This window comes from Oncorhynchus kisutch, linkage group LG9, assembly GCF_002021735.2.
Source record: "Oncorhynchus kisutch isolate 150728-3 linkage group LG9, Okis_V2, whole genome shotgun sequence".
Classification (NCBI taxonomy): domain Eukaryota; kingdom Metazoa; phylum Chordata; class Actinopteri; order Salmoniformes; family Salmonidae; genus Oncorhynchus; species Oncorhynchus kisutch.
The window spans coordinates 31966007-31985743 of NC_034182.2; the positions used below are offsets into that span (position 1 = coordinate 31966007).

Here is a 19737-nt window from a genome sequence, read left to right on the forward strand (position 1 = left end):
AGCTTAAATGAGTATGTTTGAAAATGTTGATGTCTCAAGGGTGAGCTGAACATGTTAAGTTTCAGACAACACTTCCTGAAGCAACTTTGATAAACAACCAGAAATAACTATTGATTTTCTGGTTCATTAAGATAAACGTAGGTATATGTTGTTGGTTGTTGAGTCAATTAGACCATGCTAATTTCAAGCTTATATTTCTACTAAATAAGCTATTTAAGAATATTAGCTGGTTAACTCCTTGATCCTACTGTACCCTCTGAACTGATACTGTACATGTTTCGGGTCATTCACAGCCCATCCTAGTCACTCCTTCACACCAGTACGCCGCTCCTGCAACGTGAGGGCAGGAAAAAATAAGTCACAGGAGTTGGCGATGGAGTACAAACAGCCTTAAGGGCCGGTGTCCCTATCCAGGCTGGGGCCCCAGAAAGACTTCTCCCACTGGCCGAAGCAGCCTCCCCATCCTCTCCAGCCCCCAACCCTCCGCCCTCGAGGGAAACTGCTCTACTTCCTCCCCTTCTTTAAAGGATGTGCCAAAATAAGCAGCTATGGGCCAGACGATGAACACCTTTTCCACTGGTTGATAGCAGTGGCTCACACAGCTCTGAAGAACCCTAAGAAGCAGCCTGGAGGGGAACGCTCAGTAGAACCACCATGGAGACCATTAAGATAGCCTTACTCATCTTCCTTCTAACCTCGCTCCAGCTCCTCACAACAGGTAAGCCTACAGGGATATTTAGACCTGCTTTTGGCAGTCCAAAATGACTACTAAGTGGCTTGGATAGGAGAGCGCACAAGGTGACAAAGGATTGTCTCACAGACATAAATGTCGAATTCAATTAATAATGGGTTTTAAAAGTTACACAGTAACGAAGTGTTTAACACTGTTGGACAGATGCAAGTTTTAGTCTGAATGGATGCTTGAAAAAATAGGCAAAAAGACTCGCCAGTAGTTGCATTGTATAGTGTTTTATGTTATTTTGTCTTGAGTAGAATAATTGCTTTTATTAACTGTTGTATTTACTCATTGTCTTAATCAGACTTGGTAGGCACATAAAAAATATTGCATATGGACATGTGGTTAATTAAATATCTTATATAATAACACACGAAACACAACTGCCGATCACAATCAAGATATCCAGAACAGTGTGTTTGTGAGTTGAACTAAGAGAGGCTCACACTTTGAAACATTTTCGGGGACGTCCAATGATGCCTATGTGCATTTTTCCGTTGGTACGAGCCTGAGATAAGAGCAGCATTGTTTTTTGTTGTTGTCGATTGGAATCTAATGTAAAACATTAAGAACACCTGCTCTTTCCAAGACAGACTGACCAGGTGAAAGCTATGATCCCTTATTGATGTCACTTGTTAAATCCACTTCAATCAGTGTAGATTAAGGAGAAGTGACAAGTTAAAGAAGGATTTTTAAGGTTAGAGACAATTGAGACATGGATTGTGTATGTGTGCCATTTAGAGGGTGAATGGGAAAGACAACATGTTGAAGTGCCTTTGAACAGGGTATGGTAGTATGTGCCAGGCGCACATCCAGCCAACTTGACACAACTCTGGGAAACATTGGAGTCAACATGGGCCAGCATCCCTGTGGAACGCTTTCGACACCTTGTAGAGTCCATGCCCTGACGAATTAAGGCTGTTCTGATGGAGAAGGGGGGTTGCAACTCAATATTAGGAAGGTATTCTTAAAATGTTACGTACTCTCCGTGTATATTTCAAGTCTCTGCAAGTTCAGTGAATTCATGCAACAAATTCACTTAAGATTAGCCATCCTTGGCAATCTTTTCATGAGACATATTGCATCGGACAACACAGATAACAAGACAGGACCTATAGGAATAAAAAACATTGTTTGACGTCCAGGCCGAGACAAATGAATGTGGTTACTGGGCTTGTGGAAAAAATAAAGAGGGAGTCTACTGATTTGTTGTTTTGCTTGGAGCATGGGCACAGATCCAGGACCTGCGCTGCCCAGAAAGGTGATTGGAGCTGTAGATAGCCAGTGGGAACCAAACTGCTCCTTCTCTAACAGAGGGTGAGAGATCATTGTCCTGACCATTTCGAAGTGAAATGATCCAATCGGCAGCAAATCTCCTTCCTGCATGAATGTAAACATCTGCAGGAAACACCTAAGCAAAGCCCTAGTGACTACAGTGCAAGCCTCTATGGAGTGGACAGAGACATTTTAGTTTTTTTTCCCTTGCAAATATGTCCCACCATAATATATACAAAACTAAATTGATAAAGAGTTCTCTAAGCAGGAAGTATCCGCCGACAATATATTATATTACATCTATAAAAATAAAAAAAACTCACTGAATGATTTAATTGTTTTTGTCTGCCTCTCGCCTGTTGTCCAGATGTTTCTTGTGTTACCACACAAAAATCAGCAGAACATTCAACAACAGGCAAACCATCAGGTAGGTAATATTTCAAGAGACAGCGATAGTAATTTCGAAAAAATCTCAGGGATTCCTTATTTTCTTTTTTATTACAAACAAAAAATGAACACTCAAGAGGCTGGTTGCATTTTAAAGTCTGAAAGATTTACGCATCACATATGTTTATCCTGCTGCTAAGTTTTGTGATTTGAATCTTATTGTACACTACTGAGTTAGAACATCTTTGATCTGTCATCACAGAAACTACGACACCCGTCACGACTGTTCCTCTTTCCACTGTAAAGAACCTTGGTGCAAATGTTACTGAAACCAGCGTTGCTGCAACCAGTGTGACCCCAACCAGTGTGACCCCAACCAGTGTGACCCCAACCAGTAAGTCAAATAAAAACTTTTCAAAACATGGTCTAATGTTACAATGTTCTAGTTCAAATAAGTGTCAGAACATTAGGACATTGTAACATTAAAAAGTGTTCAATCTTTAGAGATAGGTACAGTATGCTGGTTTAGAAACTGCTGTTAACACAGCATCATAAAATGCATCATACCGGCTGTATTTCTGTATTTTGAAAGTGATATATCTTGTACTTGATTGCTGACATGCAAAACATTTTTTGGACTATATCAATAATGGACTAATGAAACAAACACCAAAATATTGTTTTTGTGGTGGAATTTTCCTTTAAGACTGATTTTGCATTCCAGAGAATTCTACCTGGAATTCTACCACAGTGCTTGCTACATCAACAGTAACGGAAAATACAAAAATGTCATCCTCACCCCAAGTCCCAGTGAATTCCGCATCTCCATATACTAAGGATAATGGTGAGACTTCATAGACATTTCCTTTAAATTGGCTATTGAAATGTAATCTGTCTTCTCTGTAAACTTTATTTTTATGACAGAGGTCCTACATCATACAATAGGTCTGATGTGCTCACATGTGATTGTGCAATAAGCTCTTCAGATGTAAAAAAACAGATAATAGCCAGGGTTCGAACATATATATACATCATCTCGGAGTGCTGATTTAGGATCAGTCTTGTCTTTCAGGTCCCAATGAATAAGATTACATGGACAGGGAGGACCTGATCCTACTGTAGATCAGCTCTCCTACTCTGACAAGCTTAATACTGGCCCAGATCTTTTAAAATGTTAGACATTTTCTGAACGAGTGCATTCTACCTCGTTCGCACAGGAACACAAGGGACCCAGGCCCCAACAACTGTTACCAAGAGTGACTCACGAAACAAAACCACCATTTCTGACTTTACCAAAAAGCTCCCAGGTAGGAGAAGATTTGTTTACCCTCTCTCAAATTACAATAGAGAGGCTAGAGGATAGCAAGTACTGCATTGGGTTAATGATACCATGACCCCATAACAATGTTTTGCCATGAATGTTGTCTTCAGGTTCAGAGGCTGAAAATACAGGTAAGTCTAAAGCACCATCACTGTCCCTCAATGCACTATTTTGTCTACTACCTGTGTAGGAAGACACAATGGTATAATGATAAAAATTACAATTTTTTCCCCCAGATCAAGATAGAGTCAAGGACAATAAGAATACGGATCATGTCGGTACGTCCTCTACTACCATCATCTGTATAGGAATAAACTCACATTGTCACGAATGGTGCTCCATTTTCCTTGCACTGAAAAACACACGGTCCGCAAAATAACCATAATATTTTAAATGGACACATTATCCAGATGACAAGTTACCTACACCATATATACAAAAGTATGTGGACACCCTTTCAAATGAATGGATTCGGCTATTTCAGCCACACCTATTGCCGACAGGAGTATAAGATCGAGCACACCGCCATGCATTCTCCATAGACAAACATTGGCAGTGGAACGGCCTTAATGAAGAGCTCAGTGACTTTCAATATGGCACCGTCATAGGACACCACCTTTCCAACAAGTCACATTTCTGCCCTGCTTAGATCTGCCCCGATCAACTGTAAGGGCTGTTGTAGTGAAGCAGCAAAGGGGGGGATCAACTCCATATCAATGCCCATGATTTTGGAATGAGATGTTCGACGAGCAGGTGTCCACATACTTGAGGGTATGTAGGGTATTATGCAACTAGCATCTCCTTCCTGTGGTCATCGAAAGTTCAGTTACCGCATAAATCACACTGCAGAGTATATGGAGTTTTACATTATGTTATTGTTTTCTACCAGGTCAACAGGCTGGAGGTGAGAGACGGAAACTCCTAAATGAATTAATGTAGCACCTTTATGGACCCATTTACCTCAGCATCTAATGTTCTACCACACCCACCAGAGGGTGCACACACTTCAAATTTGACTGGGTTGTGTGTGTGTGTGTGTGTGTGTGTGTGTGTGTGTGTGTGTGTGTGTGTGTGTGTGTGTGTGTGTGTGTGTGTGTGTGTGTGCGTGTGTGCGTGCATGTGCAATGTTTGATTACAAATCATCATAAATTGCCTACATTACACATTGTCCAAACAATGGTACTAATCCAACTTCTCATGGGATGTGAAAAACAACAGTTTTGTCTGACACACTAAAAGATATACCTCCTCTTTGTCTTCAGATAAGAACCTGCTGTGGATTCTTTTGCCAGTCCTGGCACTTGTGGGGGCTGCTGTCGTGGCCCTTCTGAAAAGTAAATGCATGAAGGACCACGATCACACAGGTACTACTCAATGACTGAAACAGCTGTGACTCTACACAGCATTATGTCTACATACTCATTACAAACTAAATAGCACTCATTATTCCATGTTTTTTGTCCCTGAACAGAGATAACTGATAATGGAACAGAAAAGTAAGTATAGTCGTTGTACATAAAGATAGGACTCCATTTGAACAGTTCAATTATAAACTGGGTGGTTCAGGCCCTGAATGCCGATTGGCTGAAAGCTGTGGTATATCAGGCCGTATACCACGTGTATGACAGAACATTTATTTTTACCGTTCTAATTACATTGGTAACCAGTTTATAATAGCAACAAGGCACCTCTGGGGTTTGTGGTATATTGCTAATATACCATGGCTAAGGGCTGTATCCAGGCACTCCGCGTTGCGTTGTGCTTAAGAACTGCCCTTAGCCGTGGTATATTGGTCATATACCACACCCCCTCAGGCCTTATTGTTTAAATATACTGTGATCTTGTCAAAAAATACTATTTTACCACCAATATGTCTCCTCCTGTCTCCTCTTTGCAGTGCCTCTTTCCAGAGCAGGCCGGACAACGCCAAAGACGGTGTCATGCTTCTCGGGGTGAAGTCTTCAGGCGGTGAAGACAATGGTATGTTTAAACTGTTTACTTACTTAGCATCGTCAAACGGTGAGGCGCTGTTATACTGTAAACTTCCAGCAGCTCTGGTGAATGCATAACCAGGCCATTGCAGTAAAGCTCGGCTCGGCTCAGTAGTGTGAAAATATTATAACAAGCAATTAGTCTATTCAGTTCCCACGACTCCTCCCCTTCAAGTGAAGTAAAGACCAGGAGGAACACTTCAATAAAACTGTAAAAAGTTCAAGAGAATCATAATCTTCTACTTAACTTTCCCAAGTTCTCGCACTCATTTCCACCATCCCTCTACATTACAACTGTTTCATCAGGCGTGGACCTGCAATTATTGCAGTGAAGCCTGGAGCTTTTAATATCTCATTGTGCACATTCAGTAAATGAGCTTGGGCTGCAGAGAACAGGGGAAGGTGTTTCCTGTGATTTCTCATCCCCACCCTTGAAAGACCAGCAGAGGATGAAAGATGGGGACTTCCTCACACAAACACAGATTATTTTGGACGGGCCCTATTGTGTGGCTCCCTGGGCCGGCAAATGTCAATGTGCCCTGGGCAGACCCTGTGTGAAGTTTGCACATCAGGCATAAATAGGCCTACCTCCCCAAATGGGAATTTGGCTTAAAATCCCTACCTTCCTCCCTTTTCACTGTAATCAGAGCCTCTATCTGTTTGCTGGTAAACTCTGATATCTGGACAATAATACAACACTGAACTCTACTGTTCTGTTGAGCAACCACGAAGCAAACACACCAGGGCTGAGTTCAACAGGACGCAACGTTATGGAACATTCAGATAGAAATGTACTATACAGAACAAGGATGCCTCTGTCATTTAAAATAAGGAATCACGCTGTCTCTATTCTTGGCATTTCTATCTGCAACGTTCGACAACGTTTGGCTACTGATCGTGGCTCTGGATATTCCTATTCTAATGCGAGGGATGTTGTAATATAACCACACCTGTCAAATTAGATCCTGGGTTAGGGTTTTATAATACATAACCAGTTTGTTCATTTTGAACTCTCCATTTCAGCTGCTGCAAGATAAAAGGGAGGCCATCCATTTGAAAGGACCAATGGATGAGGACGAGCTCTTACAACCAAAAATTGGTCCAGATCCCTTCACCTTCAACGATCTAAACCTTATGGACTATCAAATACAGCATCACAGAATCACAAAAGTTACTAAAGTGGGAACATTTGTATATGGTTTGTGAGTATTGTAGGATATGGGGCTCTTAACTGAACACGTGTCTGTTAGAAGGTATAGCATGTTTTATTATGTACTTCATTGTTTTGTGTATTCCTATTTTGATGGTAATTTAGTCAAGAAGGAATTGTGTTTTTAATTTAATCAAGACCAACATACAGACATTTTAGTCAGGAAAACGATGCTGGATTCTGAATTAACATGAATAAATTAACCCAAATTCTCATTGTCTGAGTGTAAGATGATTGTCTCACCCCTGTATTCAAGATACTGGTTTTGATTTGATTAAATCACCCAAACATGCACGAAATCCAAATGTACTGAACCTGAATTCAACACACAATTCCTTGATTGAAACCAGTTAGTGACCAGAACACATGGTTAACAAGTGTTTGTATGCTTTAAATCTGTTTAAAATAATGATTTCGTTTTCAGTGTAAATGCCAGGATTGTAAAGATGAGCTTTTTTACCAGTATGTTTCCTGCTTTTGAACAAGTTATTTTGTATATTAGCTGTTGCTTGTCAGAAAACTTTTGTCAAATGTTTCCCAAGGAGGGTTGGGTTTGTTTGAACCACAGATGTATGTTTCCCAAGGAGGGTTGGGTTTGATGAAATCACAGAGGTATGTTTCCCAAGGAGGGTTGGGTTTGTTTAAATCACAGATGTATGTTTCCCAAGGAGGGTTGGGTTTGATGAAATCACAGATGTATGTTTCCCAAGGAGGGTTGGGTTTGTTTGAATCACAGATGTATGTTTCCCAAGGAGGGTTGGGAAATCACAGATGTATGTTTCCCAAGGAGGGTTGGGTTTGATGAAATCACAGATGTATGTTTCCCAAGGAGGGTTGGGTTTGATGAAATCACAGATGTATGTTTCCCAAGGAGGGTTGGGTTTGTTTAAATCACAGATGTATGTTTCCCAAGGAGGGTTGGGTTTGTTTAAATCACAGATGTATATTTCCCAAGGAGGGTTGGGTTTGTTTAAATCACAGATGTATGTTTCCCAAGGAGGGTTGGGTTTGTTTAAATCACAGATGTATGTTTCCCAAGGAGGGTTGGGTTTGTTTAAATCATAGATGTATGTTTTACAACATTTGGGGTTAAAGCAAATAAAACTAAATGTGTTTATTTTTTTAATGGAGCAAATCCATAAGATTTCCCTCTGGTCAAAGATTATTTGAATTTCTCAAATACAGAACAGCGCTGTTTTACTGATCGGCATTGGTTGAATATTTGATTGTTTTGCACCCGTACATGCTAACAAAACATTGGCGCCATTATACAATGAATAAAGTTCATGTTGATTTTGGATGTTGACTACACCTGGCTACACACCATATCTGATTGATTTGAATGTGTTGAGTTATATAATGCACCATTGGTTCTTAACGGTATGCAAATAAGCAGGCCTTATAAGCATATCATATTCCCAAATAGTAAACACGTTTTTAATGGACAGCAATGTCCAGGCCCAGCTGCTCCCATCACTCCTGGAGGGTTTAGTTCCAACCAGGTTGTCATTCTTTGTCGTCAAACTGCACAGATTATCAGATCTCACAATGATTTGTCTGAGAAACCATTTGAATAGGCTATATTATAACACAGGCTTAGGAATCTTCTGAGATGCGCAGCATCTAGAGTCTACTTGATTTGCCACCTGTAAAATGTCTAATTTATCAAAATAAACAACATGGCTAAAGTAGCCTGGTAACCTTTCAGAACTGCACAGCTGAAGAATAGCACACCAAAGAGGGTATTGTCCCTTTACGAGACATTACCCTCACTGGGGGGCGAACAAGGAGGAAGCGGTGATGAGGGTGGTGAAAAACTGAAGAGTGCTGCTAGTGCAACTGGTGATGATGAGGAAGGAGCGTCTGCGATATGTAGGTCTTCAAAGGTAAGCATAGAGTTGTTGTCCATCCAGACACTCAACCTCTCAGTGCAGGCCCTGATAGAAAGGGTGGACAGACTCCAAGGAATACTCTCTTATTGGGCAGGTGGAACATAAGAGACTATTCGGATGTACTCCAGTTCTCTCCGAGAATGCTGACTAGGAACACTATGATACACCAGCCAGACCAACAATCACACTGACTCCTCAACAAAAAAGACCATGATACAGCGTTAATATGTATTAAAACATTCAAAGATATGAGCCAGGGAATGACCCCAGAGGACACTTCATAGACTACTATAACTCCCTACCCATGGAGCTTAGCTACTCATTGCCATTTGTTAATTAGGTTTTGCAGAAGCAGTAGCTACTCTTCCTGGGGTCCACAAAACATGAAAAGTAACAAAACACATTTTAAATACAACGATATGCAATACAACTAAAAAAGGAATACAAACAATACAACAGAAAAAGTATGTGTGTGTGTGTGTGTGTGTGTGTCGCAGTCCCCGCCGTTCCATGAGTTGTTTAATCCATTTTTTTAAAGGTAATTTCATTGTTTGCTTGAGTAATTGGACATGGGAGTGCCATTAGAATCATGGCTCTGTATAAAACTGTGTGTTGCCGTGAATTTTTGTTTTGGACTTGGGGACTGTGAAGAGACCCCTGGTGGCATGTCTTGTGGGGAATGTACAGGTGTCTGAGCTGAATGTTATTCGATTATGCAAACAATCTGGAATTTGTCACAGTAATATTCATCATAAAAACTAGAAGAGAAGTAGTTAATCTCTTGTCAACCCTCAACCATCTCAACATGGCACTGGGTCACCTCCATTGCTTTGGCTGCATGTTTGGGGTCATTGTCCTGTTGGAATGTAAAATCTTCGCCCCAGTCTAAGGTCATTTGCACTCTGAAGCAGGTTCTCATCAAGGATTTGCCTGTATATGGGTCCATTCATTGTTCCCTCTGTCCTTACCAGTCTCCCAGTCCCTCCCACTGAAAAGCACGGTAGGAATGTGTTGGATGGGTAATGAGCTATGCCTGGTTTTCTCCAAACATAGCACTTTGCATTCAGGACAAAGAGTATAATTCTTGTTTCATCAGACCACATAATCTTTTGACTTGTGCTCTCACAGTCTTTCATGTGTCTTTTTGCAAACTCCAGGCATGCTGTCATATGCCCTTTTCTCAGGAGTGGCTTCCATCTGGCCACCCTCCCATAAAGCACAGATTGGTGAAGTGCTGTAGAGACTGTTGTCCTTCTGGCAGGTTCTCCCATCTCAGCCAAGGAACTCTGTAGTTCTCTCAGAGTGGTCATTGGTTTCTTGGTCACCTCCCTGACCAAGGTCCTTCTTGCCCGGTTGCTCAAATTGGTTGGATGGCCAGCTCTAGGAATAGTCTGGGTAATTCCATATTTTTTTCAATTTCCCAATGATGTGCTCTTGGAAAATGTCAACACTATAGAAATTGTTTTATACCCTTCCCTAGATATATGCCTCATCACAATTCTATCTCAGGGATTTACAGACAGTTCTTGGACATCTTCCATTTAAGAATGATGGAGGCTGCTGTGTTCTTGGGGATCTTCAATGCTGATCTATGATCTATGTCTAGACATAATCCTGTCTGGGAGCTCTAAGGACAATTCCTTCAACCTCATGTCTTGGTTTCTGTTCTGACATGCACTGTCAACTGTGGGACTTTAAATAGACAGGTGTGTTTCTTTCTAAATCATTTCTGAACAATTGAATTGGCCAGTGTTGGACTCCAATCAAGTTGTAGTGACATCTAAAGGATGATAAAATAAAATTGGATGCACCTTTCAGCTCAATATGGAGTGGCATAGCAAAGGGGTATGAATACTTACAGTGGGGCAAACAAGTATTTAGTCAGCCACCAATTGTGCAAGTTCTCCCACTTAAAAAGATGAGAGAGTCCTGTAATATTTATCATAGGTACTATGACACTATGACAGACAAAATGAGGGGGAAAAATCCAGAAAATCACATTGTAGGATTTTTTATGAATTATGGTGGAAAATAAGTATTTGGTCACCTACAAACAAGCAAGATTTCTGGCTCTCACAGACCTGTAACTTCTTCTTTAAGAGGCTCCTCTGTCCTCCACTCGTTACCTGTATTAATGGCACCTGTTTGAACTTGTTATCAGTATAAAAGACACCTGTCCACAAGCTCAAACAGTCTCACTCAGAACTCCACTATGGCCAAGACCAAAGAGCTGTCAAAGGACACCAGAAACAAAATTGTAGACCTGCACCAGGCTGGGAAGACTGAATCTGCAATAGGTAAGCAGCTTGGTTTGAAGAAATCAACTGTGGGAGCAATTATTAGATAATGGAAGACATACAAAACCACTGATAATCTCCCTCGATCTGGGGCTCCACACAAGATCTCACCCCGTGGGGTCAAAATGATCACAAGAACAGTGAGCAAAAATCCCGGAACCACATGGGGGGACCTAGTGAATGACCTGCAGAGAGCTGGGGCCAAAGTAACAAAGCCTACCATCAGTAACACACTACGCCGCCAGGGACTCAAATCCTGCAGTGCCAGACGTGTCCCCCTGCTTAAGCCAGTACAAGTCCAGGCCCGTCTGAAGTTTGCTAGAGAGCATTTGGATGATCCAGAAGAAGATTGGGAGAATGTCATATGGTCAGATGAAACCAAAATATAACTTTTTGGTAAAAACTCAACTCGTCGTGTTTGGAGGACAAAGAATGCTGAGTTGCATCCAAAGAACACCATACCTACTGTGAAGCATGGGGGTGGAAACATCATGCTTTGGGGCTGTTTTTCTGCAAAGGGACCAGGACGACTGATCCGTGTAAAGGAAAGAATGAATGGGGCCATGTATCGTGAGATTTTGAGTGAAAACCTCCTTCCATCAGCAAGGGCATTGAAGACGAAACGTGGCTGGGTCTTTCAGCATGACAATGATCCCAAACACACCGCCCGGGCAACGAAGGAGTGGCTTCATAAGAAGCATTTCAAGGTCTTGGAGTGGCCTAGCCAGTCTCCAGATCTCAACCCCATAGAAAATCTTTGGAGGGAGTTGAAAGTCCGTGTTGCCCAGCAACAGCCCCAAAACATCACTGCTCTAGAGGAGATCTGCATGGAGGAATGGGCCAAAATACCAGCAACAGTGTGTGGAAACCTTGTGAAGACTTACAGAAACGTTTGACCTCTGTCATTGCCAACAAAGGGTATATAACAAATTATTGAGATAAACTTTTGTTATTGACCAAATACTTATTTTCCACCATAATTTGCAAATAAATACATTTTAAATCCTACAATGTGAATATCTGGATTTTTTTCAAAAAGTGTACCTATGATGAAAATTACAGGCCTCTCTCATCTTTATAAGTGGGAGAACTTGCACAATTGGTGGCTGACTAAATACTTTTTTGCCCCACTGTATAGACTGTACTCGATACCATCTACTGCATCTTGCCTATGCCATTCTGTACCATCACTCATTCATATATCTTTATGTACATATTCTTTATCCCTTTACACTTGTGTGTATAAGGTAGGAGTTGTGGAATTGTTAGGTTAGATTACTCGTTGGTTATTAATGCATTGTCGGAACTAGAAGCACAAGCATTTCGCTACACTCGCATTAACATCTGCTAACCATGTGTATGTGACAAATACAATTTGATTTGATTTGATTGTTGCAAAAGCCATTATACCGTAGAAGAGAAATGCAACCCAACAGAAGAGGCATGCTGGGTCTCCTGTTAGATTCTACAAGAAGGTCAGGGGATGCAATAGGAGTCATGAATCGCTGAGAAGAAATGGGTGCCAGCATACCAGACCCCTTGGGCAGGGAGATAACAAGAGGATCCGCCTCCATTGCACTGGATTAGTAATGTGAAGCTCAACCAGGGATACTTTTGCCTCATTCAGGGAAGCTTATTCGACAAATGGGAATATTTCACAGGCAGAGTTTGGCAGCGCTCGCCTTACTCACTAACACTGAAGGTCACACAGGCAAACTGAGGGACTGAAGACTATTGCCCTTATTACAGCCATTTCAAAGTCTTTGACAGACCATAGTGCCCAATACAGTTCTGTCTATTAAAAAGTTTTATTTTCTTAATATATTTTATTCAACCAGGCCTCTAAAGCCGGATTCTCCAATTTATGAGTTGGGGTTAGCGATGCCGCAACCACCGGAATTTGATTCAATACTATTTTTTGAAAAATGCTATCACACAATGTTAGCTCTCACACAAAATGTGGTTTGGAATTTAAGACATTGCTAGTAATTTGCTTGAATGAGGAAGTGCAGTGCAGAGTACACCCAAACCCAATCTGCTCATGATTCAATTGAAATTGAACACTGAACCGGCAGGGGGCAGAGATAAACATTGTTGTTTTGGTATAACCACAATGCCTCTCAATAACTGCTCATTTCAGAGAAGGAAGTGGCCAGGATGAAGGCTGAGATGGAGGAGAAGAGAGAAGGAGGTGGCCAGTTGTAAACATCCTCAAATGGCGCAAGAGGGCTGTAGGAGATAGATGGAGAGGGTGTGCCTGTGTACTGTAGGCCTGCAGAGAGATACAGGGAGATACACTGCATTAGGAAAGTATTCAGACCCCTTGACTTTTCCCACATTTTGTTACATTACAGCCTTATTCTAAAATGGATTAAATACATTTTTGTCCTCATCAATCTACACATAATATCCACAATGACAAAGGGAAAACAGGTTTTTAGAAATGTTTGCACATTAAAAAAAAATATGTAAATATGTTTTGTTTTTTTAAGTATTCAGACCCTTTGAAATTGAGCTCAGGTGCATCCTGTTTGATCATCCTTGAGATGTTTGTACAACTTGATTGGAGTCCACCTGCAATGAATTAAATTGATTGGACATGATTTGGAAAGCACACACCTTTCTTTACAAGGTGCCACAGTTGACCCTTGCATGTCAGAGCAAAAACCAAGCCATGAGGTTGAAGGAATTGTCGGTAGAGCTCCAAGACAGGATTGTATCGAGGCACAGATCTGGAGAAAGGTACCAAAACATTTCTACAGCATTGAAGGTCCCCAAGAACACAGTGACCTCCATCATATTTAAATGGAAGAAGCTTGGAACCACCAAAACTCTTCGTAGAGCTGGCAGCCCGGCCAAACTGAGCAATTGGGGGAGAAGGGCCTTGGTCAGGTAGGTGACCAAGAACCCGATGGTCACTCTGACAGAGCTCTAGAGTTCCTCTGTGAAGATGGGAGAACCTTCCAGAAGGACACCCATCTCTGCAGAACTCTACCAATCAGGCCTTTATGGTAGAGTGGCCAGACGAAAGCCACTCCTCTGTAAAAGGCACATGACAGCCCGCTTGGAGTTTGCCAAAAGGTACCTAAAGACTTTCAGGCCATGAGAAACAAGATTCTCTGGTCTGATGAAACAAGGATTGAAATGCCAAGCATCACATCTGGAGGAAAACTGGCACCATCCCTACAGTGAAGCATGGTGGTGGCAGCATCATCCTGTGGGGATGTTTTTCAGAGGCAGGGACTGGAGACTGGTCAGGAACGAGGGAAAGATGAACGGAGCAAAGTACAGAGATCCTTGATGAATACCTGCTCCAGAGCACTCAGGACCTCAGACTGAGGTGAAGGTTTACCTTCCAACATGACAATGACCCTAAGCACAAAGCCAAGATACTGCAGGAGTAGCTCCCCATCTAACCTGGCAGAGCTTGAGAGGATCTGCAGAGAAGAATGTGAGAAACTCCCCAAATACAGGTGTGCCAAGCTTATAGCGTCATACCCAAGTGGACTCGAATCGCTGCCAAAGGTGCTTCAACAACGTACTGAGTAAAAGGTCTGAATACATATGTAAATGTGATGTTTCATTTTTTTTTATACATTTGCAAATATTTCTAAAAACCTGTTTTTGCTTTGTTATTATTCACTGGGGGGAAACTGTCTGACCTCGCATTGGTAACTAAAGAGGGCGGAACTTGACTTTATACAGATGTGGGGGGAAATGGCCTTGAAGGGGATTTTTGGGAATTCTGCAAGAGGGACCTGGCAACCCTGTTTGTGAGTCATGAACACGGTACGTGTATAACTACAACCAGTTAGCAAGTCGGACATTTCCAAGTTTCCTAGTTGCGATTAGCATGTGAAAGTGGCATCCTTATCAGCGAATATTAGTCTGGCTGTTGTGTAATGCCCTTATTAAATTTAAAACATTAGCAATGTTAACTGTTCTTCTAGTCTCCAGTTGCACTGGCAATGCATGTGACTGTGTTTTTTTAGGGGTATCTTGTTCTATCCATGTGACAGCCAGAGTTCCCTGGTGCATTGGATTCCATTACCCTCAGCTGTAAAGAGGGAGGGCCAGGCCTGGAGAGTCAGATTGCATGGGGGAAATCAAATGGCTGTTGAGAGGGATTGATAATGGATTCCCAGAGTGTGGCTGTTGCGCTGCAGCTACAGTTAAACATCACTCTTCAAACATCTTATTGAACAATGCACACAAACCTGCCCGTGTCTCTCCATGCTGCATAAGTTTGTGATGAGTAACTTTGCCTGAGAACTGAAGACTAGTGATTGCTTCCTTAGCTGAGGATTTAGCTCAGAGTCTTGCGCCGTGCAGAATGTCATGTAAGAATCATCCCAGCTTGAAATAGTTCCCAATCGTTCTGACACAGGACTCCTGGATTCAAGCCCAGTCTGTCACATTGGTTCCGTGACCGGCATGGGTCTCTGAGAAAGAGGATAGCAAAAGTGTAATTTAGGTGGTTTGGTGAGTAATGCTCATGTGATGAGTTAATGAAAACGTGTGTAAATTCCCCAAGGCAACGCTAGGATAGCTCAGTGGACTAACAGTCTTCTGATGCACAGGAGACCAAAGAAAACATACCTTACTGCACTTATCTTGATTTGCCTGGCTACACAGACTCCTTGCTCCAGCCAAACGCTACACCATGCCCACAGACGTTAGTTTCTTCTCCGCAATGAGTCTGGATCTGAGTACCTCCCTGATCCTTCAACGAATGTTAACACATTCGGGGCTATCTGATTGATCCCGAACCCGATGGGTTGGGCTAAAGCCAGAACACACATGGCTAAAGTTTGAAAATTCATCATTGGCTTTGATACTCTGATTGGTTAGAGATGATCCAATCACTGATGACTTTGTTTGTAAAATACCCCTTGTTGTACTCATCAATACAAACGACTTCAATGATGGCTGTCTCAGACTAAAGTATGTAGTGAATGACAGAGCAGCGGAATAATTTTGTGTGAGTCGTCATGTGTTCTATTATACTTTCCACCAATTTCAATCCATGACTTTGGGAAGCTGCTCCGTGAGGCTCCCCAGATCCCATTTCCAGAGGTGTCTGGAAGCAACTGTCTCGTCAAATGTTATGCTCAGTTTTCTTAATTAAATTTAGGAGAGCGTCAAACCATTTTAGATCCATTACTCCACCTCTAAAATGTACCCAGAGTGCAAAATGAATGCAATCCATCCGTTCATACATTTCTCAGCCACTAATAATATCATGTTATAGATAGACACAAAAAGTAAGGTAGCAACCATGGATATGCACACATCTCATTAAATTCTGAACAATGAAGTACAAAAAATACATGAGTTTAAGAGACTACCTGTTGATTATGGTCCTTATGGTAATAATTTGACTACTAACACTTTTTCCCTGATGAGTTATCGCAGGTGAGCGAGTAATTGCAAAATGCAGTTAGCAACAAAGTAATGTTTCTTGATTATTGGTTGACGCAATTTTTTCCGTGGCCAATCATGTGCCTCTGGGCAGACGCTATCTGAGCGCCCTGACAAGCGCGAGGTGTGTTGCTTGGTAAACTTCAGCCAGTACCAGAATGATAAAATGATTCCGATTGGTCAAAGCTGCGTCAGCTGTCAGGAGAACGGTATAAATATTCCTCGACCCTTTTCTCTAGCTGTAGACATTGTTGATGTCAGTGTGGTTGTGGTGGGGAAAATATTGTTGTTGACCCTATGTGGGGGAAGTATTTATATAAGAGAACCTTTATAAAAAAACAAAGTTATTTATTTTGGGCAAACATCAAGGTAAGATATCTCTTTTATGCGATAATCATGTAATACTCTGCAAGAAAATGTTCTGCTACACCATGAGGACTACTCAAAAATGTTATTATACAAAGTTTTCGAAACATTAGCTAGGTTACGTTAACTTGGTTGTAACGTTATCTAGATGCAAGTTAACAATTTGATTCCATCCAACTTTCGTGAACTTGTCATCAAAACAAAGCTTTTAAGTTATGTAGACTATCTATGCCAAGTTGGCTTGCAAATTGTTGCTAAATTATTATTGAACATTTTCCCGTTTTTTTTTACAGCACTTTAAAAAGGAACAAACGGTGTGTCACTATGGTTGTTGCTACAAGCACACTGAACAGTAAAAACGCTGAATGCATATCAGAATTGGTTGACCGTAGATACGAACAGGCTTGTATCGACAATGGTAAGCTTGGAAGTAGTATTATTATTCTACAATGTATACTTTCCTGTGTAGGCCTATTTTGCAACTGGTTATTTCTATAGTCTCCAGCGCTTGTTTACTTCAATATTGGTGCATAGCTGCAGGGAAGAATGGCGCAGGAGGGTGGGAGGGGAGTGGATGGTGAAGTCAACAAAAGATGAAGTCATCTTTTCTCATCAGCTCTGTGCTAGCCTACAGGACTCAGTTTATTTGTTAATGAAAGTTGTACTTTATGGAGACACATCAAATGTTGTTCAGTGTTTGTTCCATAATGTGCTTTTGCCTTGCACCTTCACTCAACTATCTTTTTGTCTTTAATTAGAGCTGGATTTCTGGGACCACTGTCTGGCTGAACCCCACCTGAATGTGGAGGTGTCTGAGGACAGGACATGTCAGCAGCTGGCCAAGATGTTCGAGACCTGCCTGTCGCGGGCCAAAAAGACCACGCTGCACTGCTCAAAGGTGCTGGTCCCGGAGAAGCTCACTCGGAGGATAGCGCGTGATGTCTTGCGCCTGTCATCGGGCGAGCCATGTGGCATGCGTGGCTGTGTGCTCTACGTGCACCTGGAACAGGAGAAGTGCTGCAAGCAGCTGGAGCGCATTGTGTACAACGCAGATGTGGTGCCCACCTTTGAACTGACACTGGTGTTCAAACAGGATGGCAGCGCTTGGCCCAGCCTCAGAGACTTCCTGCACATTGGTGCCTGTTTCACTCCAGGCTTCAGGCATGTGCTGAAACTCAGTCCGGGCTTCCGGCTCATCAAAAAGAAGCTCTACTCCTCCTCGGCTGGTACCGTGGTAGAAGAGTACTGAGGCAATGGCGGAAGGTGGGACTCTTGGGGGGGGGGGTGTAAGGGTACAATGCACTTCTACACTTGAGTGTGAATGTAAAAATCACTCCTGGAGGGTTGTTTGTTTTGTATGACTACAGTTTGTCAAGTGATGGCGTGCTGGTATACGAAGGTTATCGGAGGTGTCCAAAGGCCGGTCAACCAGCCTGTCTGTTCCAATGTCCAGAATGGTACAGCTTATTATTCAAAATGGACAGGCTTGGTTACTGTAATGGATTATGGTCTAATGCCTGAACAAGATTAGCATAACTGTCATTGACTTCACAATATTTGAACAAGCTTTTCCAATCAGCTGAAATTAAATGTAACATTCTGAATATATTTATATTGTCACATACACCAGATGGGTGCAGTGAAATGTTTTACGGGGTTAAGTGCCTTGCTCAAGGGCACATTGACAGCTTTTATTTTTCACCTTGTCTGCTCTGGTATTCAAACCAGTGACCTTTCAGTGCTGTCTGTACGCTCTAACCGCTAGGCTACCTGCCGCCCTTTAGAGATAGTCTTTGGTAATCAATAATTGTCCTACTCATAATTCAAAATTATAAAGATTTGGCAATTCATGTTTTGATGTCCTGGTTTTCCACATTTTTAGTAAGTATGTGTTTGTTCAGTCACTAGCCACTTTGAAGTTGCATCAGTCTGGAGTTTGTTTCCAGATTTGTCCACTGTGTTCAGCAAAGTAAACACTCCTAGAGGAACAGGACCTGGAAAGTGGTCAGGGGCCATAATGTAAGTGTTCAATGCTGATTTGCGGGTATGTGTTTGTTAGCGAGTCATTGAATGTTTGTCCTTGTGAACATGCTGCTCATCAATGGCGCAGGCTCTCCAACCTCGATGCCTTAAACTGCCATTTAGAATGTTAATCAGTTCATTTTTTTTGCACTTGTTTAGATCCAAGCTCCACGGGATTTCTGTAGAGCTTTCCTTTTTAATACCAAATTTTGTCGTTACAATGCTGTTCTCAATTCACTGTTGCAGTGCTGTTTAAGCAACTGAGGATTTAAAAATTCCTTTTGAAGGAAGTGGGAATCGTGTATTTTTGACAATAAAACATTTTAAACTGACTTGTCAAGTGTTTAAATATTAATTAAAATGTTTTCCAATCTGTGTTCAACTGCATTACACGCAACTCAAGTTGGTGAATTTGACTACAGATTGCAAATGGTAAGAAATTGACTTGCCACTGTACAAGAGCTGTACAAGAGCTTTTGGCTAATCCATCACCTAGCCAGCTATGGTGGCTCTTCTGGTGCTATGAATGAGAATGCCATAAAGTTGCACAATACAGGCTTCTCAAAACATAGCAGCAATATGAAGATGACCAGTGGGATTCTCTTTGTGCTGGGGGGCTGGCATAAAACAGATTTGTCAGCATGGTGCACTACTGAAGTAGTCTGTCTAGAAATACCCATTTCAGTCTCCTATGCATGACACTGGGGGGGGAAAACTACTGGTCCTTGACTGCCTCAGGTGGGTCTAATGCTGGTTGACCCACAACAGGTGGGTCTAATGCTGGTTGGTTAACTGCATTTCAGCCGGTATCTATTCCAC

General features: G+C 41.9%; 2 protein-coding genes across 5 annotated transcripts; both read left to right on the forward strand.

Annotated features, from left to right (window-relative positions):
* Positions 1-512: 512 nt before the first annotated feature.
* On the forward strand, positions 513-8229 carry LOC109880998 (mucin-17). Of its 4 annotated transcripts, none has more exons than XM_031832424.1 (12): positions 513-718; positions 2379-2438; positions 2661-2762; positions 3123-3242; positions 3616-3705; positions 3830-3850; positions 3956-3997; positions 4609-4623; positions 4982-5083; positions 5191-5215; positions 5617-5699; positions 6734-8229. In XM_031832424.1, the coding sequence occupies exons 1-12, from the start codon at positions 655-657 to the stop codon at positions 6745-6747; spliced, it is 738 nt and encodes a 245-aa protein (XP_031688284.1). In that variant the 5' UTR covers positions 513-654; the 3' UTR covers positions 6748-8229. The 4 variants fall into 4 exon arrangements, with proteins under 4 accessions (XP_031688284.1, XP_020328761.1, XP_031688283.1 ...); XM_031832423.1 differs by having other exon boundaries at positions 524-718; positions 2661-2792; XM_020473172.2 differs by lacking the exon at positions 4609-4623 and having other exon boundaries at positions 523-718.
* An 8461-nt stretch (positions 8230-16690) lies between these two features.
* On the forward strand, positions 16691-19250 carry LOC109881001 (DNA damage-inducible transcript 4-like protein). Its single transcript, XM_020473177.2, has 3 exons — positions 16691-16899; positions 17190-17314; positions 17655-19250. The coding sequence occupies exons 2-3, from the start codon at positions 17221-17223 to the stop codon at positions 18143-18145; spliced, it is 585 nt and encodes a 194-aa protein (XP_020328766.1). The 5' UTR covers positions 16691-16899; positions 17190-17220; the 3' UTR covers positions 18146-19250.
* Positions 19251-19737: the final 487 nt, after the last annotated feature.

Excerpts from the sequence above, each read along its gene's own strand:
- LOC109880998 (XM_031832423.1), top strand. The coding sequence starts at position 655 with ATGGAGACCATTAAGATAGCCTTACTCATCTTCCTTCTAACCTCGCTC. Across the intron at positions 3,851-3,955 it reads TTCAGAGGCTGAAAATACAG|ATCAAGATAGAGTCAAGGAC; the intron begins GTAAGTCTAAAG and ends TTTTTCCCCCAG. Across the intron at positions 5,084-5,190 it reads GAAGGACCACGATCACACAG|AGATAACTGATAATGGAACA; the intron begins GTACTACTCAAT and ends GTCCCTGAACAG.
- LOC109881001 (XM_020473177.2), top strand. The coding sequence starts at position 17,221 with ATGGTTGTTGCTACAAGCACACTGAACAGTAAAAACGCTGAATGCATA. Across the intron at positions 17,315-17,654 it reads ACAGGCTTGTATCGACAATG|AGCTGGATTTCTGGGACCAC; the intron begins GTAAGCTTGGAA and ends GTCTTTAATTAG.